We start from the raw sequence: 26,604 nt of genomic DNA, 5'->3' as shown, positions 1-26,604 counted from the left end.
AGCAGGTAGTGCGATTTCGAACTGCAATTTAAATGAAATGATAGTCTCAATTAATGCACGATATTTTGAATAATATTCATATATCAGTGAAACCGTTTTTCATAATATCTTCTAAAGTTTTAAACCATTGATATTAGACAAAAAGTAGCTCACCAAGTTCGCCATCAGCGACCCCAAAAACATATGGAAACACTGAATAAGACAGATAAACAAAAATTGTGATATTTAAGAAAGAGAAGGCTCCTCTGGTATAGACTAGACATGTATAAAGATCTAACAACACAGTGAAATTGACCCACAATTTTCAAATTCTAGGAAGAGGTAGGGTTGGTCGGCCAAAGTTAACTTGGGGAGTGATGATACTGACAGGCTGTTGAAAGTGGAATTTAATGGGATCCGATCCTGATGACTGATAAATGGAGATACGATGTGCATTGTGCAATCTGACATGTGTGCAGCTAGCCAGTTAGCTGAATGTGGCCTATGAGTGTAGAACTTCCTCTCAACACCTGCACCTTAAACGAAACTTGATGGTAGTCTGTTAAACAAAACACAGGAACATTACAATAAGGTGAAATATTTTGTATTCCTTCTGAAAAACTTTGTAATCCACTGGTTAGCTGGTGTTACTTTTGTGCATAATTTAACATTAATTTTCTCAGAATAAGGGATGCAATTTCTAAGAAATGTTCTTTTAGTTGTTTCATAATGTAATGATGTAAAATCTTAATTGATGGTGATATGGAAAGTTCTCATGTTAATCAAGATTCTTCAAATCCTGAACAACTATTCAATTATCCCGATGACCTAAGAATTGCTGCTGTGCATTCAACTGCCAACACTGATGAGGGAGAAGTTAAAAAGATTTACAAATGTGTCAAATGTTCTTTTACATCATTCTACCCAGGCAACTTGCGAGTTCACATGCGGAGACATACAGGAGAGAAGCCATTTCGTTGTGAATTTTGTGGGAGGCCTTTCAGTGACAAGAGTAACTTGAACAGTCATAAAAGACGTAAGCATTGTGGACAAAGTAGATTTCCTTCATCTCTGTCCATTCCAAGGGCACCATTGCGACGGATGTACTCTAAAAAATCAACAAACTTCTCAATCAACAGATTAAAAAGCACATTAGAAAGTACTCATCATGAAGAAAATACTTTCAGAGAAGGTTGTAACAATGAATGGAACCAGTTAGAAGTTCAAGAATGCAACATTGGTAAGGACGTAAACCTGAAAAACGATGAAACGTATAGCTCTTACGACATTGATGATAATCAAGAAGATCAGCTCCTTCCTCTTGTCAAATTTCGCAAAACAAACAAAAACAAACGTCCTGATCAAAGGCCTTCTTTGCCTACCATGGTGCCCTGTCCTTTATCACGCCCATTGGTGTTTTCTGATAATGAAACAACCTCAAAGGTCACTAAATCCAGTGAAGAAATGAACTCTTCTTCTTATACTGTTGCTCAAAGTCTGTTCTCTTCTTTTGTAACATCCGCTCCTTCACACGAAGAAAATGACTTTCCACCATCCATTGCATTGTTGCCATCTCCAGGTAGACAAGGTCATGCACTAATCCAAGTTAGCAAAGACAACTCAATTGTGCAACCTCGATGTGTTTCCGTGAAGATGTCCTCTCCTTTATCATCATCTGCATCTTTGTCACCACGGAGGAGTTTTTCTTCTATTGGTGCTACATCTTCTGGAGAAGCTGAAGATTGTGCACTCCATACATATCAGATGCTAAATTATTCAACAAAGAAAAATCATAAAGCAAACCATAGTGTCAAAAATGTGATGTCATCACAAAAGCCAACTTCAAAGGAATGCTTGAGTACTTCCAGAGAAGAAAAAAACAAGCAGCATGAAGAAAGAGATTTCTTTGAATGTGAACATTGTTTAATATTATTTAAAGATTATGTAATGTACACTGTTCACATGGGATGTCATGGCTTTGACAACCCATTCAGGTGCAATGTTTGTGGTGTAGACTGTCTTGACAAACTGCAGTTTGCTTGCCACTTCGCCAGAGGCCAGCACAGGTTTAAAGGAAACAAGATTTAACTATTTTTGTGGTTGTATCGATGTAACCATAAAATTTTGCTTGAATTTTTAACTACTTAATGCTATAACAACTTTGTTGTTAGTATATAACTTTCGAACCATTTTAAGGTGGACTGTGAAAGGCAATCTATGATTCTTAGAATCTTACTTCAAAACGTACATTTATATTGATGCACCACTGCACCTTTTTTTGGAAGAAGAGTGTTTGTAGTTTTAAACTTTGGTTTTATAATTTTAAAACGATTTGTTTCTAAATTGCTTTGAAGCAATATGCTTGCGTTATGTTTCGCAAATTCAGTTATAAAATTGATTTCACAAAGTACTCAGCACTAAGATATTCGACAAGCATATTTGCTCATTGCAAGATAGTCTTGTATTATACCCGAAGTTTGAATTTTCTTGTTTCTAATGATCGGTAATTTTAGGAATAATAAGGAAGTAAACGATTACGTTATTATTGGCATAAGAAATGATCATGCAGCTTATGAGAGCATTCATCTTTTGTAATGTCTGTCTGATGTTGCTCTTAGCTGGCAGCACAAGGCTGTGCAATTATGCATGTCCATTGTAGAGGATTATTTTCATCTTTTCTTGTCAGTGATAATAACCACACACGTCTTTGCCGCTGTTGTACGTTTTTGTTTTTCTTGTTTCTGTCATTTACTTTGATTTTATGATACTTTATTGAACTTTTATTCAAAGCATATACGTATCTATTCAAAATGCAGTAGGCAATGGTTGTCTTACTTGTCTACACTCTAAAGCAGTGGTTTTCAACCAGGATTCCGCGGAACCCAAAGGTTCCGCTAGTAAGTCCAGGGGTTCCGCAAGTTTACACTCAAATCCGAGAGTCTATTTTATTATTATTATATTATTAAGACTTGTGCAAGAAACACCAGGCTCAAGTTTCTCATTGAATTTTTTATGAGAATAAAAGTAATTTTTTACAGTTTGTATTTTTATTGCACATAAATAAATCTGAACATGAGTATTTTAATTTAATTTTATTAATTAAACGATGTTTTTTGCATAAGGCAATGAAATTATTGAACAGGGGTTCCTCGAGCTTTTGGAATGTTTCATTGGGTTCCGTTCCACCAAAAATGTTGAAAACCACTGCTCTACAGGCTATTTCGCTTCTTGCCGGAGCGTGCAGTGAAGTGCCGCTTGCCAACTGTTTTTTTCCATGTACGATAGACCATTTTTTAATGTTTAAAACTCATGTACTGTACTTTATTGGCTTCCTTGAAATTGACTGCATAACAAATGAAAAGCAACATCAATTTTTTTTCTCTTTTTGCTCTCGTCATGGTTATTACCTCACGCTAGGTTCTTAGCGTTAGCGCGAGTTGCCTAAAACCTTCATTACATAAACTCGTAAAGTACTGCGTCAGCTCAGAAATTGTCAGTGTCAGCGCTATTTTCGCAACAGGAGTGCGAAATTTATGAGGTAGGTTATCACTTATCAGTGACTAATTAATCTACGTTGCTTTTTTCTGGCGCTGACCCGCTGGCGAAATTTTTTTCCACGAACTTTTTGTTTTACCAAATCATTTTTTTCGCGCGGTTTTCAAAGTTAGCAACCAATTTTCGTCCTCTATGTGAGGGAAAACATTTTTTGATCATATTATGCAAAAACTATGCTTCTTTTAGTAATGTCCTTCACATCATTGAAATACTTATTTTATTACCTTGCCGTCATCGTCAACACATGTCGAAAGTTGTTTTTCGTTGCTAAAAAGAATTCTAGGGGAGTGGCGAACTTATTTAAAATCAGCCACATTGGAGACACTCGTGCGAGTGTCGTTAGATAGTCCCGCAGTACTGGATTACAATCCCGATTAAGCAGTTATTGCGTGGTGCAACGATTCTATTGTAGGACGTCGCCCAGGCCCAGACTTCAACAACGCTAAGTGATCATTTTAGCATTGTTGCAAGTTTAATTCTATTTACTTGTGCTATCGTTATTTTGTATTTTGGTCTCCAAGCACGCAGATTTGGCCGCCGAGAAGGAGCACCCGGTAGGCCACGATGGCTACCGGAAAAAAAACGAGTTTTAAGGCCTGTAGGCCTACTGTGTTGCAAAATTTTGTGCCGTAAATATTATTTTGAGGCAAAAATGAAAGATCATAATTAGGTTAAAAGCGAATAGCAGAAATTGTTATATTGAAAATGTGCAGTAACTTACATGACTTTAAAAGGGCACCATTGCCCCCCTGCCTCTCCATCTGCAGAAAAATGGAGGGCAGGGGGGCATCCGCCCCCCCGCTTCCGGCGCCCCTGGGTAGATTCTGTTGTTTTCACGAACTCGTTGCTTCGTCATGACGACGACTGTCCACGGGAAGGTCAGATAATATTCTTTTAGTAGTCACGACAGCCAAAGCCGTACGAGACCAAATCATTTTGGGGGAGCAGAACGTAAATTTGCCCAAATATGCACGCTTTTATAGAAATTGCCCAAATATAATGTATAAATTAATGTATGCACTAGCAGTGCATGATAACAGTGAAAAACTAACATAACAAGATCACCAGCTAGCTAGAATTTCTTACCAAAGTACCGTAATCAAGATAGAAGAACTGAATTCATCTTTGAAGATACCTTGCTTGTGCATTGCTCGATGCTTCTGCACCTTGGCATGGTAGATTGGTAGGTAGGAGTAACAAATATTGTTTTACACACCACAAATAAAAAACAACCCCATTTAAATATTGGATTAGTTGCAATTTCCTTGGATTGCAAAAGTAACCAACAGATTTTGGACCAAATTAAGCCGCACATATCCCTAGAAGCTAGAAATTATAATATTTTGCCAGCTTGCATGGCAGGTTTTAAGTTTGGAAAGCTTTGAAATAAATGAATATGTTATGATTGGTTTGAGATTATATATTTCAGCAGTAGCATTTTTATTTAAATGTTGGTGAAGTTAACATGACACAGTTGCATAAACAAACTAAATTTTTTATTTTGGGGCGCAACTGCATCATTTTAAGTTGGGTAGTTTTATAAAAGTAACCAAACAAAGCTAAGCAACACTACAACATTACATTTAACAGGTATTACATTTTTTTTGTTAAATATTGTGGTGTTGCTTAGCTATGTCTGTTTATGGAAGAAAAAGTACTGTAACCTCTCCACCCGAATTGTTTTATGAAAGTATTCACCAGATTTATATACAGTCATATTTTCTAGTTGCCCAAATCAAGATGATGCATTTATGGAGCTGGCATATGCACAGTTCATGTTCAAGTACGAAAATAATTTTTTGCCAGCATGTTTCTCTGGCTACTTTGTTAAATTAGACGACATACATCAACATGATACAAGACATAAGGCTAAAACCAGATTTTTTCTTCCCAGGTTTGAAACAAACTTTGGCAAAAAAACACTCCATTTCTTGTGTGTGCAAGTGTGGAGTGAAATTTCACACGATATAAAAGACTTACCGTTCCATTGCTTTAAAAAAAATCTCAAAAACCAACTGTTACATGAATATACATGCGTACCTTAAGTGCTCAATACAAAGGATAACTTACCTTTACAGTAGGCCTATATCATCATATCGTACTTATTAATATTTGTTCTCTACAGTTATTAGTATCAAATTGCCCTGTTTTTGTATGCTTCACATAAAAATTGTTGCAATTCGGTGGTGGTATCCACGTTTTTCCTCGTTATTTCAGGAAAACTTTCGCAAGTGCTGTAGCCTATTATAGCACACAATCACTAATTATTGGTGGTTGGTCAATTCTTGGTCGTTGGTTTGAATCTTCATCCTCGGCTTACTCAGTCTGAGAATGCAGATTCAAACCAACAGTAGTTGTTTTTCAATCTCAGTGGCGAACCCTTTTTATTCAATGAAGTAGTGTGCCTGCCTCTGCACACTAGTGTGTATGAATGTGTAGTTAGATTTACTGTGATGGGGTGGTGGCTGACTAGATGACTGCTTATGGTCTTTCGCTACCATCCTGATTGCGCCATAATCTAACCAACAGTTGTACAATGCATTGTTTTGACAATTACATTTTACTCTGATTATATGTTAATATATGGCGCTGTTAAAACAAAATAAATTGACTTGACTTGACTTGGATATTATGAGAAAAATTAAACACTATGTAAATTTTGATGCCGAGCGAGGCAACTGCATCATGCCAATTTGGGAAGTTTTATAAATAGAGTAGGCTATATGATCAGATAATTTCATATTTTTTGTTGCTGCCTCACGCTAATTTGGGCAGTTGTATGAACAGACTAATCAGTTTCATCGGATAATTTCATGTTTTCAGCTGCCCAAATCAACACGATGCATTTGTGAAAATTATAAAAATTAGCTATATATAGGCCTAGCAAATTTTGCATTTTGATTTAGGCAGTTTCACAAAAGTAATAGAGACATATTTTGGTGGCTGCCCAAATTCGCATGATGCAGTTGGTTAAATGCATTTTGTACTACAGTTTGATCACAATGCAATACATCAATACGGGTGTGCCAAATGAAAATTTTGCGGCACATTTCTTGTGCAAATAAGAGGCTGTACTTAGTTTGATAGGTAAAATATATTAATTTATAGTTTTTCTTAATTCATGCAATTTTGTAGCTTTTCATACAGCAATTTTTGCCCTAATACTTGCAAGATTTTGCCCGGATTTGCGACGTTTTGAAACAATAGGGGGGGCAGCTGCCCCCCCCCCCCTGGCTCGTACGGCTATGACGACAGCCAAAGGACTAAACTTGCTAGGTCGTGATGCAATCTCGTCTTTAGGAATTTCTATCGATAAATTCCTTCTGTCTAACTATTCTACTTTACAGAGTATCCAGTCATGCGACAAGCCTAATAAGAGTCTGGAAAAAGCATGCTCCCTTTTATGTGACGAGTTCAAAGATGTTTTTAAGCCTGAACTCGGGTGCTTGCGAGATTATGAACTAGACATAGATTTTAAGTCTGATGCTAAACCTGTTTTTCTCAAACCTAGGACTGTAGGCTACCTTTTGCGCTAAAGGAGGACTTAGCACAAGCCTATGATTCGGGTATTGCACGTGGTGTATGGACACCAGTTCAGTTTTGCGATTGGGGCACACCGGTTGTTCCAGTCCGTAAGCCTTCAAATTCTTCAGAAGCGAAGGCCAAGTTACGCATATGTGGCGATTATTCAGTCACAGTGAACCCTTCCCTGGAGACTCATCGTTACCCTTACCAGAAAACTTAATGCAAAAGTTGGGTGGTGAGTAAGATTTCAGCAAGATAGGCTTGGCTGATGCTTACATAGGCTTACCATATTTTTGTGACTTCAAAACGGGACGCCTCCAAAGACGAAGACCACTTAGCTGTAATTTTTTAACTTTAGGCTACATTTTCCCATATTATTAGTAGCCTAGGCTACATAGGCCTAGCCTACATTTAAAGCCATCCCGGCTGTCTTTATTGACCGTATTGTCATCGAGAGTTCCTGCGCATATTCTCTGTCGAAATATTGGTTTCAATTCGAAAAATAAAAAGGAATTGATGTTAACGATACAAATTAATTCGAATTTAGATCTTTTCTGTAAAGTAAAAGGAAGAAAGAATAATAAAATAGCCTGCAGTTTTCAAGTCGATAAGTAACTCCCAATTGCACTGAATTTACCCAACACTGCGTACAAGCACTTGCAAATTCACTTATTCGCCCAATCATAGCCTACTTTCTGTAGATAACACCTTCTTCAAAAAGACATTGTTCAATTTTACATTTTCGTAAAAGTCAGAGCAGGACCAATCAGTAGCCTATTTTTGATAACGGCTTTCACGTTCTGCTCTAGCATCCTGCTTCTGCTCTCAGACCACATGCTCTTCATGATGGAAAAAATTCTTTCAACGGGTGCGGATGTTCCGGGTAAACAAAATATGAACTTTACCAGCTTTTGAAAGTTTGAAACGCGTATGCATTTTTTTCAAATTCTTTGAATATCTCCACCCACTTTTGTTCCAAAGACCCATTTTGCCAGCTCTCTTCCTTACAACGTTCAGACATGTGCTGTTTCACAAGTACTGGTACGTCGAAAAGAGAGTCGCTGTTGATCACCTGCTTCCCAAACATCATGTTGATCTTTTTCGCAGACTCACGCACTCACACCCAGAATATTTCTTTGTTTAGGTCGATCTAAAGATGAGGAAGCACATCTTTATAAGAACCATCATAAAGATCTAGATACGATAAGCATTTATCGTAAAAATATCTTGCTTCTTTGTAAAACAAGTTTACGTTTACTTCGCCTGCTTCTTCTAGCTTGCCTGAGAGAGTCAATGCTGCAGATGGGATGAAGTTACTTTCTTTCATTTCAAGTAAGTTTAGCTTTAGCTCTGACAGAACATGTGCCACATCTACGGCACTAGCGTTTTCCTTTTCTAACTTTAGAATAGTCTCGTTGAAGTATTTCAACTGCACATGAACAAATTTCAAATAGAGCTCTTGTGTTAGTTCTTCGAAGCATCTTTTGATGAGAGTTGGACAACCTTCTTGGGAGTTCAAGTAGCCTAACTTTTCAATCCCTCAAACATTTCAAGTATTCTTTGCAAAGCTAGTAGCAAAGAGAGAAATCTTGTATTGCCATGTTGCAAGATACGCTGATCGTCGTCGTCGTCGTCGTCGTCGTCGTCGTCTGAGCTTCTGGGGCCGAGGGTCTATCCTTTTACCACCCCAGATTCACGATGTTCCCGGACTACACTGGAAGGCTGCTAGAGAGCAGCCAGTCTTTAGTTTCATCATCCATGACGCGCAGACCTTCCACTCCGTTAGGTGGCTTGAAGATGGTACAGTCATTGATGATGTGGTCTGCGGTCTGTTCCTCGGCACCACATTCACAGGAGGAGGAAGAAGCCATTCCCCATTGGTGCATGGTTGAGCGGAAAAGGCCGACGCCCGTACGGAGACGGTTGAGGCGCACCCACGCCTGTCTCTGTAGTGTCAGGCCGATTGGGCGTGTGTCGGCGTCGGGGATGAATGAATGGAGTCTGGTGGTGCTTGACCTCCATTCAGAATTCCATTTATGGTCCGCCCAAGTAGCCGCAGAGATGTCTTGTTCATCAGCTTCGTTGATCAGAAGTTGAGCGGCTGGCACGAATGGGTGTCTTGATTTCAGTCGGCGAGGGTGCCCGTTTGGGAAGGCAGAGATCTTGTGGTGGAGAAGATGATTAGGCTCCAGTGCCCGTCGACCGAGGGACAGAGTGGCTTCTTCGCGACGAAGCTCAGCAGGTTGGATGCCAGCGAGAATGGGGAGATTGGGGAGATACGCTGATACTCAATATCTACAAAGTCGCAAAAAAATTTCAGCTCAGTAACTCGAACGGTGTAAATGTGAAAAAAATTATAGATTTTCACACCAAGACTTTCGACACATACAGGGAGAGTAGGCTATCCACAGCATGTTGGAGGCAGTTGTGAACAATATGAGCTGCACATCCGATCCCTGTCAGATTTCTTTCAACCCTTTCTTTCACTTTGAGGAAAACATTATTTTGCCCTCTTCTTTTCACACCTCCAAAATTAGTGTTGCAGTTGTCGGCACAACGAAAGAAACAAAATCACGCATTCACCTTCAGCAAGTAGGCTACCGGTACGCTACACAGCAACAACAGTAACGAGAACATGTTAATTGGTAATGTTGGTGTAATCCTGACTGGCTGAACGCCCAAGCGGGACGTTTGGCTTCCCGGTCGGGACGCCGGGACAAGACGTTAAAAGCGGGACTGTCCCGCCTAAAACGGGACGTATGGTAAGCCTATGCCTACAATCAGATTCGACTTGGTCCTGACAGCCGAAAACGACTCGCATTAAGCACTCACCGTGGCGTACTTTTACAAAAGGTTTTACCTTTTGGCATATCTTCTGCTCCAGGTTATTTTCAGAAGATCATGGACGACCTTACAGCCGACCTTCCAGGGGTCGCAGTCTACCTAGACGACATTCTTGCCAGTGGCACTGCTGCTGAGGAGCATCTCCAGAATCTTAGACGGCTCCTCGATCGACTTCACTCAAAAGGCCTGAGGTGTAGAAAGGACAAGTGTAAGATTGCACAACCTCAGGTAGAGTATCTCGTACACATTTTGTTCAGGCAGGGCATCTCCAAAGGTCCTAAGATAAACGCCATAAATTTTATTCAAAGTTTCTACCGTTGAACGCTTCCACTGTAGCAAAACCACTATACCATCTCACGAAAAAGGACATTTCTTGGAGATGGGGAAAACAAGAGGAAAACTCTTTTGTTCAGCTGAAGCATTATCTTTCTACTGAAGAGGTTCTTACACATTTCAATGCGTCACTTCCTGTAGGTATCGCATGTGATGCTTCTAGTGTGGGCATCGGTGCTACTTTGTTTCACCGTTACCCAGATGGCACAGAACGGCCTATAGCAAACGTTTCAAAGATATTAACAGCTTCGCAGAGAAACTATAGCCAAATCCAAAAAGAGGCTTTGTCGATAATTTTTGCGCTAAAGAAATTCTATCAATATCTTTTTGGTAGATCATTCATTTTGGTCAGAGATCATAAACCATTGCTTAGTCTTTTTGGCCCGACCAAATCGTCACCTTCTTTGGCAGCAAATCGTTTGGCTCGTTGGGCACTCTTTTTGTCGCAATTTACATAGGCTACACTATTGAGTACAGGAAGACGAAGGATCATCAAAACGCTGATGCTTTGAGTCGCTTACCAGCAGGAAGGGATAAAGTCTTCGATGAAGAGGAAAGTGCGGATGACATTGATATCGTCTGCGCTATCGATGCTTTGGATTTGCAGGTCCAGACCCCAAATGCTGCCTCACTACGTAAAGAATCTTCTAAAGATCCTACCATTTCCACGGTAATGCGTTTCATTCATGAAGGATGGCGGGCCAAGTCTTCCCCACAAGACCCGGTCGAACCGTTTCGTAAGTACGCAGACTCTCTTTCTACTTGTTACGGATGTCTACTTTACGGTTCCAGAGTGGACATCCCGTCCAAACTTCGTCCCTCCGTCCTTCAATTGCTTCATGAGGGACATTTCAGCATTGAGAGAATGAAGCAGTTTGCAAGAACGTCCGTCTACTGGCCAAACATCGATCGAGACATAACGGAACTTCGTCACTAGTGTAGTACATGTGGCGAATACCAACCGCAATCTAAAACCCAGGTCTCATCATGAACGGTTCCAGAAGCACCGTGGAGTCGCTTACACATAGATCATGCGGTAGAATTCATGGGTTACCATTGGTTACTCAGCATTGATGCTTTTTCTAAATACCCATGTATTCATGCTACTACTTCCTTATCGTCAACAACTAGCCTACTATCAACCTACTAGAAGAAGATTTTGCTCATTTCGGCTATCCCCATACTACAGTTACCGATAATGCTACTACTTTTAAATCCACAGAATTCCAAACTTTCTGTAAGGAGAGGGGTATGGTCAGAGATGGGCGTGATCTTGATCTTGAAGAACAATAAGATCAAGATCACTTTAAAATTGAATTCTACTTCCAAGATAGAAGCATTTCTTTAGAACTCGTACTGTACAAAGTAGTTAGTGGCAACTAGTAGGCTACAACAATGACATTTTTCAAGACATTTTGGATGAGTTGGTACTTTTGACAGAAAGCCACACAGCAAACTTCACCTGCAAACCAGAACGAACCACCCCATAATCAATACAAGAAATCATTGATTGCAAATTTCGAAAGGTTTTTCCAAATAGTTTTGTTATGATTTTTTTTGTGTTCCGGTAGCTACCTCCAACGGCTGCGCTTTGAGAACGTGGTTTTAGCAATTACTGAAATTTGTAAAGAATTGTTTGCGCTCCAGTAGGCCTATGACTCAAAACCGATTGAAAAGTCTAACTATACAATATGTTGTGCATCAATTCAGACGTCGCAAAATTTTATCATTTGATGCTGTGATCCGCAACTTTGCATTGCAAAAAGTCCAGAAAGGGTTGAATTAAATCAGCAGGGATGTCCAAAGTCCGGCCCGCGGGCCAATTCCGGCCCACGAGACGTTTTTGCATTGCACGCACCTGTTGTTGTACAATGTGTTATTTTTGGCCTGCAGACACACAAAAATCATATAAATTCAACTTGCAGTTTTCAGAAAAATTATTGTGGCTGTTGGCCCGCGAACATTCATTATCAAATCTGGCTCGCGTGGGAAAAAGTTTGGACACTCCTGAATTAAATGCTTGGTTGAACTATTTTCGTTGCCTGTAAGCCTATTGTGTGTTTACAAAGCTTTCTAGACAAAATAGTTAGCCTCAATGGCATTTTTGCTGCAAGTGTAATCCAGTGATTATTGATGATTTTTACATTGAACGAAGTTCTGTTCATGGTGACACGAACATGCAACGCAAGATACAAATTAGTTGTATATTTGCTAAAAAATATTATGGGGCCCATTTTTCGTATTGTTTCCCGACCAGTACTGAATTCTCTCGAAGGCCCTGCCTGGGAGTAGCCTAATAGCCTATAGGCTAATATGCAGCATTATACAGTACCGTACGTGCATATGTAATGATATCACTGTTCTGACCATAGAGAGCATATAGAGAATAATTATATTGATTAATAGATTGCTCCACCAGTCACACGCAACCACACTCACACGTGCTGCACATCAATAATGGACTCAACAGAAAAGTTTAAAGATTGGATTTCATCATTGAGCCATCAAAGATAATCAAACTACTGTGTATCGAATGAGTGAAGACCTTTTTTTAGAACTCTCTCTCTGATTTGCCATTTTCGCTACCATTTCAAGGAAATTTGGCTTTCAAAAGTGGGTGGGCCAGGCCCACCCAAAAAATAAAGTAGGTGGGCCCAGGCCCACGTGGTTCCTCCATCCCTGGTCCAGAGGCAAGTCTGAGTATCAAACCAAGATCTTAGAAGCCTTTTACATAAAACGTAACAATCCACCTTTAACAGACAATTGTAGGCTATGCTTGCGACTCATCTTTCTTGCTCTCTGTATTTTAAAATTGTTTTTTTCGTACCTTGCTTTTTTACCACATCATGTAATCTGTTAAACACCTTTTGATGCAGTTACCTGTGATTCTTGTAGAGCCTATATCGTTGAGTTTGAGCTAGTTAAAAGTACTGTGCAGTTTTTGTTTTTTCCTGTTTATAGATTTAGTAAACCATTGTGTTTTATTCAGATGTAGCCTAGTTAAAATGTAGGCCTATATGCATGTTATTCCTGAAGAAGACATCTAGTGATGTCGAAAACGTTTGATATTTAACTTGTTGCGTAGTTTTGTGTTTCTTTAAATGTAAAAAACTTGAATATGTTAAACTTGATCACGTTGCTCAGCTTCGTATGCCTATGGTTATACAAGACAAACTTTCTACCGAAGCTCTATCTGTCGAAGATGCATGCAAAATAGTTGGCTACTGCTTTGTTGTCTTGACCTGTCATTTTTCTTGCTGATAAGCTTAGCCTACTATTTTATATAGCGCCTGGGAGACAGCTGATTGATTATGATGTTCTCGACATCAACTATTCGCTGAACTGACACCAGAGAACTTTTACCAACAGTAGAAATTATAGGCATATTGGTGATTACACTAAAGAGCCGAGTAAAGAAACAAGTCGACACTAGGCTTCTAGTTGCTATTTTATAGTTAAATTCTGGTTAAAACTAATTTAACTGTTTAACTTTCTAATTAACTATTTGTATTTATAGCTTTAGTGCCTTTAGACATTATTTAGCCTTTAGTGCTTTAGACATTATTTATTTATATATATATTTTTACTGTTAGAAGCCAATGTTTCCTTGAATTTTGTTGACGCAAAGTGTGGCGTTATTTTTTCTAGAACATTCCCTCATTAATAAATGCCGAAGTTGTGTCACAACTATTATAAAGCAGCAGTAAAGTTGCCCCAGGTTCATCTTCGAATATTTTTTTTTAGATATACTCCAGTCTTGAAGTTTTGATAGAATTATTCAATTTTTTTTTATACTTTTGTGAGTTTGATAATTAGAAGTGCTTTTTTATTTCACACATTTTTTAATTATTATTCAAATTTTGCAATTAACAACTTTTCAAAGAAAATTCTTTGGACTTGGAAACGTCATACCGTATTTAGTTTAACACTGCAAAGAAACATGTCAATTTTGAAAACTTATCTTTATGTCAGTTAGTCCATAGATATGTTTTTGAAAAGGTAAAACAACTTATCTATTTCCCCTGTTTATACGAAATGGTTTTATTTCACTTTTTATTAGCATTGGCCACATTATGTATTTTTGTGCTGTTGACGTTTTAGTATTTTGTTGAAGAAAAAAAAAATGTATTTAAAAAAAATCACCTCAAAAGTATTCTACATGCTCAAGTCAGCATGCACTAACTTTTTATTATTTTTTATTAAGTTTTTAGGCTACAGTTGCTCTAAAATGATATTGGAATCGGCATCTAAGTTTTGTTTAAAGCGTTTTATTTGGCAACTCTTCCACTAACGATTTCATCAGGTTTGAAATTTCTAGAAGGCACGCTGTGAGATTGAATTGAATTTGTTATCCATTGGCTGTTAACTTTGAATTGCTAAAAAAATGCAAGCACCAATTATTTTGTTGAAGGAAGGAACTGATACCTCTCAAGGTATTCCTCAACTGGTCAGTAATATCAATGCTTGTCAAGTCATTGCAGAAGCGATTAGGACTACCCTTGGTCCTCGTGGGATGGACAAACTTATTGTGGAAAACAATGGAAAAGCAACAATCTCTAATGATGGTGCCACAATACTAAAGCTGTTGGACGTTGTTCACCCTGCTGCTAAAACTTTAGTAGATATTTCTAAATCGCAAGATTCCGAGGTAGGTGATGGAACAACTACTGTAACTTTGTTGGCAGCCGAATTTTTGAAGCAATGCAAGTCATTTGTGGAAGATGGCGTTCATCCCCAAATCATCATTCGTGCATACCGACGAGCAACTCAGCTTGCTATTGAAAAAATTAATGAAATTCAAGTTGAAATAAAGAAAGATGACCCAATAGAGCAACGTAGTCTTCTTGAAAAATGTGCTGCCACAGCACTTAGTTCAAAACTCATTGCTTCTTACAAGGACTTGTTTGCTCCTATGGTTGTTGACGCTGTTACTATGCTTGATGATCTTTTACCTTTGAACATGATTGGAATCAAAAAAATTTCTGGAGGAGCATTAGAGGAATCGAAGCTTGTGGCTGGGGTAGCATTTAAGAAAACATTTTCTTATGCAGGATTTGAAATGCAGCGTAAAAAGTACAAGAATCCTAAGATTGCTCTACTCAATGTTGAGTTAGAGTTAAAGTCGGAAAAAGAAAATGCCGAGGTTCGGGTTAATAATGTTGAAGACTATCAAGAAATTGTAGATGCTGAATGGAAAATTTTATATGACAAAATGAAGTTGATTTGTGAAAGTGGTGCTAATGTTGTGCTTAGCAAATTGCCAATTGGAGATGTTGCAACACAATATTTTGCTGATCGGGATATGTTTTGTGCTGGAAGAGTAACAGAAGAAGATTTAAAGAGAACCATGAAAGCTTGCGGCGGAAGCATTCAAACAAGTGTGCAGCAGTTAACTGAAGATGTTCTGGGAGTTTGTGATGAATTTGAAGAAGAACAAGTCGGAGGAGAGAGATTTAATTTTTTTAGAGGCTGCCCTCAAGCAAAGACTTGCACAATCCTTCTTCGTGGAGGAGCAGAACAGTTCATGGAAGAAACCGAGCGGTCCCTTCATGATGCTATTATGATTGTAAGAAGAGCAATTAAGAATGATGCAGTAGTTGCAGGTGGAGGTGCTATTGAAATGGAAATCAGTAAGCATCTTCGTAATTATTCTCGTACTATTCGTGGAAAGCAACAGCTGTTAATTTCAGCATATGCAAAGTCTTTAGAAGTGACTGCACGACAGTTATGTGAGAATGCTGGTTTTGATTCAACCAATATTCTCAATAAGCTACGGCAAGTTCATTCAAAAGAAGATGGTCAATGGTTTGGTGTTGACATCAACAATGAAGACATTGCCGATAACTTTACTGCTTGTGTTTGGGAGCCTTCAATTGTGAAGAAGAATGCACTCACTGCTGCATCAGAAGCAGCTTGCTTAATTTTATCAGTTGATGAAACTGTGAAAAATCCACGTTCTGGCCAAGGAGATCAGCCTGCTCCAGGAAGAGGCCGTGGACGTCCTCGTTAAAACAACCACTTTATGTACTCACATTAAATATTTCACAATTTAGTTTTTTTCAATCGCATTGATGTCAAAACCAGAACTGCGTGAATTGGTGTTAGAAAATTAATGCCAAGGTCAATGTCTAGTCAGTGCATGCTCTTCTGTGGTAAAATGTGAGTATTAGAAACAAATTTAATTTTGAATGTATTTACTGAACTTGGTGTTTTACAGTTTGATCTCTTGACTTATAGAAACAGACTTGTACCCTTATACGAGCATAGCGATGATAACTCTCACATTAAAATATTTTATGGCAGAGTTGCATAGATTTGCTCCTTTGTTTTTTCTACCAACTAATCTAAATTTAAGCTGCGCCTTATCAGCTTACCCTAGCCTGCAGTTTATTTTCAGTCTTTGCCATTGCTTTGCATTCTGCAAATGAAGTACATTTGAGTTTATGAGTTCAAAATGTGTTTCTGAAACCAACAAAATTATAATTACCAGTCTTGTAATAATGCCATCAACGTTTTGTTTATCATTACCAAACAAAAAATTATAATGAGTTTGTGGAAAACCGTTTTTGCGCATGTTTGCTTGTGATTTGTCACATGAACAATTGTAAGTCTTCAAGAAAGCATTTTTTAGATTTGTTAACCGTGAAGATGCTTTGATTGTTCTGTATGTGTGAAACTAGCTGTATACGAGTGTCTCATTGCTGTCATGCATAAACTAACTTTTGTGAATTTCATTGTTTGTGATTGTTGTGATGTGTAAGAAAATAGTAAAATCAGACAAATCTTCATCACAATCGAAATGATCATCATCAAACTTTCATGGACATGTTAACTTTCACTATTGCATGCCAGAGGTGTGCAAACCGTGGCCCGCAACCATAAACTTTTTGGCCCATGGAAGGGTCCAGATTTTAAATAATGTATAGCTCGCTAGATGATTTTCATTATTGTTAAGCAACCCCACATGTTCAACCAGTGTGAAATCAAGCAAACAAATCTTTACCGACATCCCTTGCAGTTACATCTTTTGATTGCAGTCACATTATTTTGTCTGTGGTAGCCTAACTCCATTCGCGCGCAGCGCAAAACTTAAACTAGTTGTAAGTCGTCCGCACGTTGAAAAACCAAACAAAAATTCGCTGCTGGTTTGTGGTTGAATAGCCAAAGCTACTCGCGTGCTGTGTGTAAACATCTATCCGCAAAGCATCCCACGCTCGCCTTTAGGCTAGCTGAACGTGAGGTATCTGCGTAGTCATTTATTGCCTTCACATTCTTCAATATAGTGAACAATAGATATATGAGCGTTCAAATATTACGTAACGCTGTTTTTCCGAATTTTTGACCCCCCCTCCCCCACGTGACGCTTTTCCATTACAAAGCCCGTTTTGCCAGTTTATATCAAAATTATGACGTGGAAACACGTGCTGATAAAATATCTTGGTTTGTATGCACCTAAAGCTTACGTTTGAGACATGAAATTTTAGCTATATTCTTTTTTTGGAATTAAAACGTTATGTACCTACTGAAAGCGTTTAGTAGCCCACCGTCCAAAATGTTTCGATCCAAACCTTTCATTGTTTGGTTATGTATTGAAAGAAACAGCACAAAAGAAACCGCAAGGAAAGCTAAGCATCTTCGAATGGGGTCATCAATGATGTTCACTCACATCAAAGCAAGCTTTGTGATGTAAGAATGCTGCCTTGCTATTTTGCAATGCGTGGTTTTAAGCACTTAGAACCGGTATGGAATTACAGTACCGTAGTTGATACTTGGTAGAGATTTTGTTGGTGCTGAATAGGTGCTGTTGGATATGATTTCAGCTTAATTTAGTATCCAAACGACGATACCAGCCAGTACAAATATACTACCGTACTCGTAAGCGTTACTTAACGTTTTGCTTGAACCCCCGATGTGACGCTACCGTAACGCTTTTCATAAACCCCCTCCCTCTCGATAGCGTTACGTAATATTTGAACGGTCCCTATTACCAGTTGTGACCCGCGAATCAAACTGGATCAGCAGTGCTGCAAGTTTGCACACTTCTGCGGTAGGCATCTAAACAAAAAGCTTCCTTTGTTTTGAAATTATTGTTTTTCCGTGTAGGCCACATAGCCTATTGTGATGAGGTGTAGCCTAACAGTGAGCCTGTTCTTAATGCACTTATCACGAAATGTTAATTTACGCAAACAATATTGCCCCTTTAGTTCGTTCAAAAAGTTCATGTGAAGAAGCGTTTTCATTGCTTACCAGGCATTGCTAAAGATTAAACTTCGTCCAGGATGGACGGCAAAAAGCGCGTAACAAAAACTTGTGGGAAAACTCTAATTTTCATTTCAGTTAAAGTGTTTATGATTGTCACCGTAATGCACTCGATTAAGCGCCGCACAAACAAGATCGCGTAAAAAACATCATTCGATTGACACTATAGCCTATGCCAGGGCTACTCAACTAGCGGATCTCGGTCCGGATCTTCTGGGTACCGGTATTGGTGGTGGACCTTGGCGTGTTATAGAATAACCTCATTGCAACGTTTCAGGGCTTCTTTAAACATATTTCTACTGGAAGGAAGCAATTTGCTCTGTGATTATCTTAGTAGCTAAGGCCTTCGCCTTCCAGACCCCCAACACTTTGTCAAAAATCCAAGTCGAGTTACATTTCACCTATAAAATGGTTCGGTACTGGTAGGCTACTAATAATAGTTTAGTTTAGTTTAACTAATAGTTTAACTTTCTTGGTTGCGTGTGAAATAACGTATTCACGGGACCGCTGACAATATTTAACTTGTTAAACTGGACCATTGTTAACATTGGTTGAGTAATCCTGGTCTAGGCAATTGCTGCGGTATCAATGTTCTAAATACTTGAATACTGTAAACCAAATTGAGTGTTCTTTTTGATCAGACAAACAAAACATTGACACATGTTTCACAATCAAGGCCGTGTGAGCACCATCTTGATCTCCCCCGAAATCCACTAGTGGGCCTGAGCTGAGCTTCTATGTTTAGTGATGGCACTTGAAAATAGGACAAGAAAGTGTTAGGTTATGGCCTCAAATTCTTTTCATGTAGTAGGGAAAATCTATCATTTCAGCAAAGGGTAAACAACTTTACGAAAAAAAAGTAGCAAAGCTAGAAAAAAAGTTAGAGAAGGACCAAAGTTTTAACAAAGCAAAATTCATAAGATAAATAGACAATGCAAAATTTAATGTTCGAAAACGCAAAGTTGGAATGATGAGAGTATGGGAGATTTGCCCCCCAGAAACATTTTTTAGATATTTTTGATGCAACAAAGTTCTTTTTATTAAAATTCTTTTTAAAGTTCTTTTTATTTTATCTTACCATAAGGTCTCTTTGTATGTAGCTTAACCAAATTCATCAAATTAAACTTGGATTTGGGTAGAATGTTGGGGAGGGTGGGGTAAGATGAGCACCTTTTTGCTTAAGTCGCTTTTACAAAAGAACGGTTTGTTTTGGAAAATTTTAATTGGGTGAACTTAAAGCACTAGTGAATCAGTTACATTTTAGATTGAGTTTTATCACCTTACGATTTTTATATTTTTTTATATTGATACTTATTCGTGTGTTGCTCAACTTACCCCGGCATAAATTGTATGGGGTAAATTGAGCAATGACCTGGGGTAAGTTGAGCAATTCGATTAAGTTGAAGCATTCCCCTGTCAGTTTGTTTGTATAATTGCGAGGCATTATGCTTCACAACACAACACTGTTTTTTTATCCAATACGAACCTAAAAAGACACAAATTCAACAGTTCAAACATTAAAGAAGCTAAGGCTATTTCTTTTGGGGTAAGTTGAGCAACTGCTCCAACATACAGTACTTCAACTAGCATTGCACACTTTACCCCATCCTGATTTTTGTGACAAAATTACAAATATTTAAAAAACTACAAGACTAACCAACCTGAACGTTTTATTGAATATCCTCACACTTTATGCTTACCAATACAAAAAAACAGATTTGATTTACATAGTGTAACAATAAAGTTATTGAGTTTTTGGCAAAAAAATAAAAATTTCGAATTTTCGACATAAGCAATATAATCTGATATTAAAAACAGATGGTTTTAGGCATTCACTGCATTTAGTTTAACCTCTAGGTATCTTGTTGCGTGTTTTAATTCTGATTCTTGCTGCTTTACTTTACTCATTTTATCAGTATGTTTTTGTGTTGTGCCATCGTTGCTGAACAGGTTGTATTAACCTGTTTTAGCCACCTTGATAAAGTCAGTCGTGCTGACTGACGAAACGTCGGAAAAAAAAAAGCTAGTTATCATCTTTAACATCACGAGGTAACCTAGTAAATAGTCACCAGAAGAACGCAAATTAATTTTATTATAATCTGATATAATTGCGTGCCATTGTAAGATGCAATTCTCAGTGGACATAACAAATACATTGAATGAAGTGGCATTATGAGTGATACATCCAGAATAAAAATAAAAAAATTCCACCGACTTGTTTTTCCAAAAACAGGGCTTGCTCATCTTACCCCATTGCACACTTTACCCCAGTCTCCCCTTTAGTTTAAAACTTAATTTTACAGCCTACCATTTCAAAAAAATTAATTCACGACCACAGAAGGATTTCAATAATTTATTTTTTGAAAATTTGTGTAGCCTAATATGGTGTGTGTAGTAGTATAGTATTAGTAGCCTATAGTAACAAAAATATTTCGTTTCAAAGCGAAACTCCTTGTCTTAATTTCGTTTCGAAATAATTTCTGAGTGAAGAATTTTGTTGCATTTCGAAATCCAAGCTATTTCGTTTCGTTCTGCCTTCGAAACGAAATATACAAGAATTTGGAGATTAAACAAGTGCCAAATAGGCTACTCATACTTCAAATTGAACTCACGTCATGTTTTTCAAAGGTTTCATAATAATCGCAAGTCAAAAAGTGAGAAAATGTATGCTTACGAGGTGATCCCTTTTTCTCTGTATCAGCAAAATTCGCCTCAATCCGGGTTTCAATTTTTATTAGTGATAGGCTACTAAATAAGAAATGTTATCCTCAATTTTGCAAAATTTGGAAAAACTTTAAGGTACAGTAGCCTAATTGGGAAAAAAATTGAATTGAAGAAATTTCCAAATCTGGAAATATTTGGTCCATAAATACTTGAATAAATTAATTAAAAAGTTCAAAAATTATGGTAGTGTTGTAGCCTACGTTTTAAAATTTGGCTAGGTTTTAGCCCACTGTATTTGGCTATTTTTTAGTTACAGTTTGACAGGAGAATTAGGCTATTTTGGATCTGCCAAGAGATTAAGAAGTTTTCAGGTGTATCGTGTAGCCTAGGTCGTTTCAGGAAGATGCAATTGAATTTGGAGTTACATTGCTTCAGGGATATCTAATGATTTCTTCTTTCTTTAGATATCCCTGCATTGCATTCAAACTTATCCTTTTACCCAAGCCCGCAACCAGGGGGGGCATTTGCCCCCCCCCCCGAAATTTTTTGAAAACATTTTAAGCGTTTTATGCAGTATGAAATGTAGGCCCTGCCCTACTATACGTCGTACACGTACAGCCATACTGTAGGGTACCCGGACATTTTGCCGAAAGGACATTTTGCCGAAAGACATTTTGCCGAATAGACATTTTTTTGAAACTCATTTTACCGAAAGACTAATTGCCGAAAGGACTAAATGCCGATTAGACAAATTGGCGAAATTATAGAATTCGGTAATTAGTCCTGTCGGCAAAATGAGTTTCGGCAAAATGTCCTTTCGGCAAAATGTCTTTCGGCAAAATGTCCTTTCGGCAAAATGTCCGTGCACGTACTGCAGACTATCGAAACTGAAAGTAGGCTACGCTGGTTGGAAGCTATGCTAACAATTTTGTTCGATAAATTAGGCTGGCATCCTCATTATCTGTTTCGTTAGCGTATACATAATGTCAGCATCCATCATCACCATAAAAAGCGTTTAAAAACAACTAAATAATTCCAGATCAAAAGCAGCTGCGATAGCGTGGTGAATAAGCTACTCAGTTGGGCTTAGGCATTTGTAAATCTGATTTTAAATGAATTCTTGAAAGTGAAAGGCCAGCAAGTGCGATTGATGCGGTGTCAGCAATAGAATTCCAAAAAGAGTTTTATCCAAACATTTACAAACTCTTGATAATTTTGGCTACACTTCCAGTCACAATTGCTTCTGCAGAAAGAACATTTAGCTGTTTACGACGCTTGAAAAGTTACCTTAGAAGCACTATGGGGCAGGACAGGCTTTCTGGACTAAATCCATCGTACTCAAATTCCAAGCGCGGAATTGGTGTTAAACGAACTTGCTAAATCAAGTAGAAAGTTAGACATTATGCTCCAAATTAAAATGTCATTTTGCATTTGCAAAGTCAACTTCTTTGGGCCTACAAACATAAAAACTTGTTGAGCCAACAAAATGTTTCAGGATTGTAATTTGTAATGCAGTGGCCGAGTGGTTAGCGCTTTGGGCTCACAGTCGAGAGCCTGCGTGTTCGACTCCAGCCACCCACACCTGCTGTTGTTTCTCTGGGCAAGAAACTTTACGATAATTGCCTCTACCCAGTGATCAATTTCGAGTAATGGGTAGTTCCAAATTAAAGTCATAAGCAGAGTAGACAACCGGAAACAGACATTGTCGTCGGCTGCAGCGTGGGTCAGGTGTACGTCGGAAGGCGTACACCGATGCATAGCGCTCAAGTCCGCTTTCCCGCAATGCAGGATAAAGATAAACAAACAAACAAACAAAATTACCGTGTTGAGTTTATTCATATGTATCTGTTTGTTTATGTTGATGTAAATATATGTTATTGATTAATTTATGACTCCAGTCGTGCCAATGCAGTTCGTAGCCTACAGATGTTGTATTTTATTTGTAACCGACTGAACACATTACTGTGATATCGTAATTTTCTTCCTTGGGTAGTCATAGCTAATGAGAAAAGGTTACAAAGGCTAGTTTCCTTTAATGTTGTACTAAACAAAAACGTGATTGACATAAGTTATGACGACTGAACCGTAACATGGTAGTGCCACACACTCTATCAATGGGCGTGGACATTAACATAAAAATGTCACAATGCATCATTTTAATGTTTGTTCTTTGATAAAAATTAAATGCCCCCCCGAAAATATTTGCTGGTTGCGGGCCTGCTTTTACCGATATGCTAATTGAAATATAAGCACAGAAAAATGATCTCAAGCTGCCACTTCTGTCGAACCACGATGCTGATTCTATCAGATAAAGAGGTTACAGGATGGTCAAGAAAGCTTGACGAACATTAGCTTAGGCTACGTCTTTTTTGTTAAAAATTTGTTGTTTAAGGCAAAAATGCAATGTAAATCGTGAATGCAAAATGCAATCCAGTGTCAATTCAGAATTCGGCTGGTGTGTTCCCATGGAGTAGGCTACAAAGACGTTTTTTTATATGAATTACATTTTAGTTGCATTTTGCAGCAAAAAGTAATTTAATATAGGCCTAGGCTACTCGTTGCAGTGCTTTGCTTTTAGGCTACTTTGGGAAAGAAAAAGGTGGATTAATAGAAACATCTTAGCCTACAGTAGGCTACTCAGTTAAATATAAACGTTTCTTAAAAAAATTCTACAGTAATCACTCCTAAAACATATCATCTGCTTATCTCCTTGCACACAATCTTTAAGCTGCTTTATTTTTCTTATTCTCTGTACTATTTTAAGTAGGCTACCTAGGCTATTACCGGGTAGCCTACGGTATGTTCCCTAATTTTTATTGAGGAAAAACATGTTTACGTTTATCAACCGTTGCATTCTCTCCTCAAATCGCTTTATGTCATACCTGATGTCATCAGGGCCGGATTAACCATTAGGCTATATAGCCTTAGGCCCTGGAAAAATTCGGCCCTCAATTTTGTTTAAGGTTAAATTTTTGTAAGGCTGATAGTGACACAGATCCAGTAGACTACAGTAAAGTTTTTGCTTATAAACGATGACTGAATTGAGTCAATACATGTGAAGAGCCCATTTCCAAAACCACGTAGGCGCCACTTTTACCAAAATTCAGTTTAGAGCAGGGGTTTCCAACCTGGTGGTCAGAGCCGTTTTTTGAAGAGTCGCAAGGCGCTTGAAATTCCAGTGCATTCTTTTCACTTCTTTTTTCCCAGAAAAGATTAAAAACTGTGTTTTTTCCGCAATCGACCATTCCTCTACTTTAGGTTATTATATTGTTTTAGATAATAGATGTTGCAAGGCTTTAACTACAGGAAAGCATTCGACATTTTTGACCAAGTTCTTGTACGTTGCTTTGTGCAGACTAAGTTAACCAGTAACCACGCTATGGTAAAAAATCAAAATTATTAAATATTAATGTCGGCTATTTTGTTTGAAAGTTATTTCAGCAACAGGTGCACGCATTGACAAACTTAATAGTTAAAAATATGCAGCACCAAACATCTCACTGAAATTGATTTAAATAATGGTCTGACGCAAATAAATAATAGGCTAATTTAGGGTTACCATATTTGAAAAAGCAAAATTCCGGACAGTGCATGACTATTTTCATGAGACCATAAATATGCGCTACCGAAATGCTAAAGCTGCAAACGTTGTACGATACTCATGCTAAAGCGCCAGCTACCGAAATGAAAAGTATTGTCTTCTGTCACGAGCAGAATCTCACACCAGGCAGGGTAATCTCACACTCTCTAAATATAGCTACGGACCGTCACTGAAAAAAATCTCAAATTCAGAGTGAAAAATAATAATGAGAATTAGGTTGTGCCGAAAAAGGAAGAACAGCAATTACATGCTTAAAACCAATTAAAGACAAGCTTGTAAGTCAAGTCACTACAAATTTACTCTTCTGACCATGCATATTTTTCTGAAGATCTAATTCTCTTCAATATAATAATAACAAATTATAAACCAAAAATAAAATAAAAAAATAATGAACCAAATCGAAAAAAAATAAACCAAACGGTTGCAAAATAAACCAGATTTGGTTTTAAAAAGACTAAAATGATAACACTGACTTCTAAGTGGTAAACATCATTGATAAGCAAAACGCTCTGTTACATCATAATTCCGTACAACCTCGTAGTAAAGAAAATGCATACGGTACGAAATAACAATGTTCTGGGTTGGCAGTGTGCACAGTACGATTGCAGATGCAGTGAATGAGCTGGCTGAGCGAATTTTCTAGGACACCTCTAATTTACAGGATTATTCCCGCAATTTTAATTCCCCCAAAACGCCCATCATAGAATTCCGGACATTTGAGCATTTTTTTAAATTCCTCCCGGACGCAAAATTTAACCCTAAATTCCGGACATGTCCGGAATTTTCCGGACAGTATGGCAACCCTAGGCTAATATGTTCGGGTGGCAGCTGACTTTGGTGACCTTTTGGTCTTTCGCTGCCATCCTTGCTTTGCGAATTATTTGTGTTTATTGTGTTGTGTATATTTTTGTTTATTAGCCAGCAGAAAAAAATAAAATAAACTGGTCTTCGCTTTAGCAAAATTGATACTAGTAGCTTATGGTAGCCTAATAGGTTACAGATTATTTGTAGGCTGCAGGAAAACTTGTTAAGCATTAATTTTGTTGTTTAAACGAACATACCACGGTGACGATTCAGCTTTACCAAAAAATACCAGTAAAATCAACACCACAGCAGTGTAGCCTGCATGTGCATTTGTACGAAACACATTTTTCTCGCATATCATCTGTTTTGTATCCAGGCTTATTCCTGGCAGTTGAAAATTTAGTCGACCGAAAGACGAGAGAGCTCATTTTCGTGTCCACCATCATACATTAGGCCTAAGTTTCTTGCCAAAGACTCTTTAGCGTCGTCGCACCATGGCACTCACCACTCGAGCTATGCAGGTTAGCCTATCTCCTGTGGCACGAAAAATATAAACCAGAAAAGGAAAATCATTTTGGGCCTTAATGGAAGATTTGAGACGATGAGGTTAGGTTAGTGAGCAGCTGGTTGCAACGGGTACTCATCAATCATTGTTGACCTGTAGCCTACTTGGATTTGCTAATGTTCATGTGCGATAAAATAGACTCGCACAAATATTTCATTTTGATGTCATTTTTCAAATTGAGAATCTAATCTTCATGAGCGGAACTTTCAAGTCGGAGAGTGGTTTGAATTTGGCAGCAAAGTCACAAACATTTTCACTAAATGAATAAAACAACCCTACAGGTGGCTTCAAGTCAGTAAAACATCTTTCAAGCTGTAATAACATGCTCCTCATAGCGTGCATTCTCTAGCTGTGTCACACCTTTGCAGTCTGCTTGCATGTGAGGAAAGTTGCGTAATTTACCAGGCTGATTACGGAACTCACCATGTTGGATACTCCTTTACCATTAGGCTACCCCCCCGTTCTACACCCAACA

The 26,604-nt window shown here is 38.1% G+C and overlaps 2 protein-coding genes across 2 annotated transcripts; both read left to right on the top strand.

Moving 5' to 3' along the window:
* The first annotated feature begins 677 nt into the window (after nt 1-677).
* LOC145767081 (uncharacterized) lies at nt 678-3,381 on the top strand. The gene has a single exon (XM_082578829.1). It carries the CDS (start codon nt 742-744, stop codon nt 2,065-2,067), a length of 1,326 nt encoding a protein of 441 aa, XP_082434955.1. The 5' UTR covers nt 678-741; the 3' UTR covers nt 2,068-3,381.
* An 11,149-nt stretch (nt 3,382-14,530) lies between these two features.
* On the top strand, nt 14,531-16,970 carry LOC145766253 (T-complex protein 1 subunit eta-like). Its single transcript, XM_082577927.1, has one exon. It carries the CDS (start codon nt 14,621-14,623, stop codon nt 16,244-16,246), a length of 1,626 nt encoding a protein of 541 aa, XP_082434053.1. The 5' UTR covers nt 14,531-14,620; the 3' UTR covers nt 16,247-16,970.
* Nucleotides 16,971-26,604: the final 9,634 nt, after the last annotated feature.

This window comes from Aplidium turbinatum, chromosome 3 (assembly GCF_918807975.1).
Source record: "Aplidium turbinatum chromosome 3, kaAplTurb1.1, whole genome shotgun sequence".
Taxonomy (NCBI): Eukaryota; Metazoa; Chordata; class Ascidiacea; order Aplousobranchia; family Polyclinidae; genus Aplidium; species Aplidium turbinatum.
The sequence above is the reverse complement of the archived record's forward strand: the minus strand, read 5'-3'. Positions and strand labels throughout refer to the sequence as shown.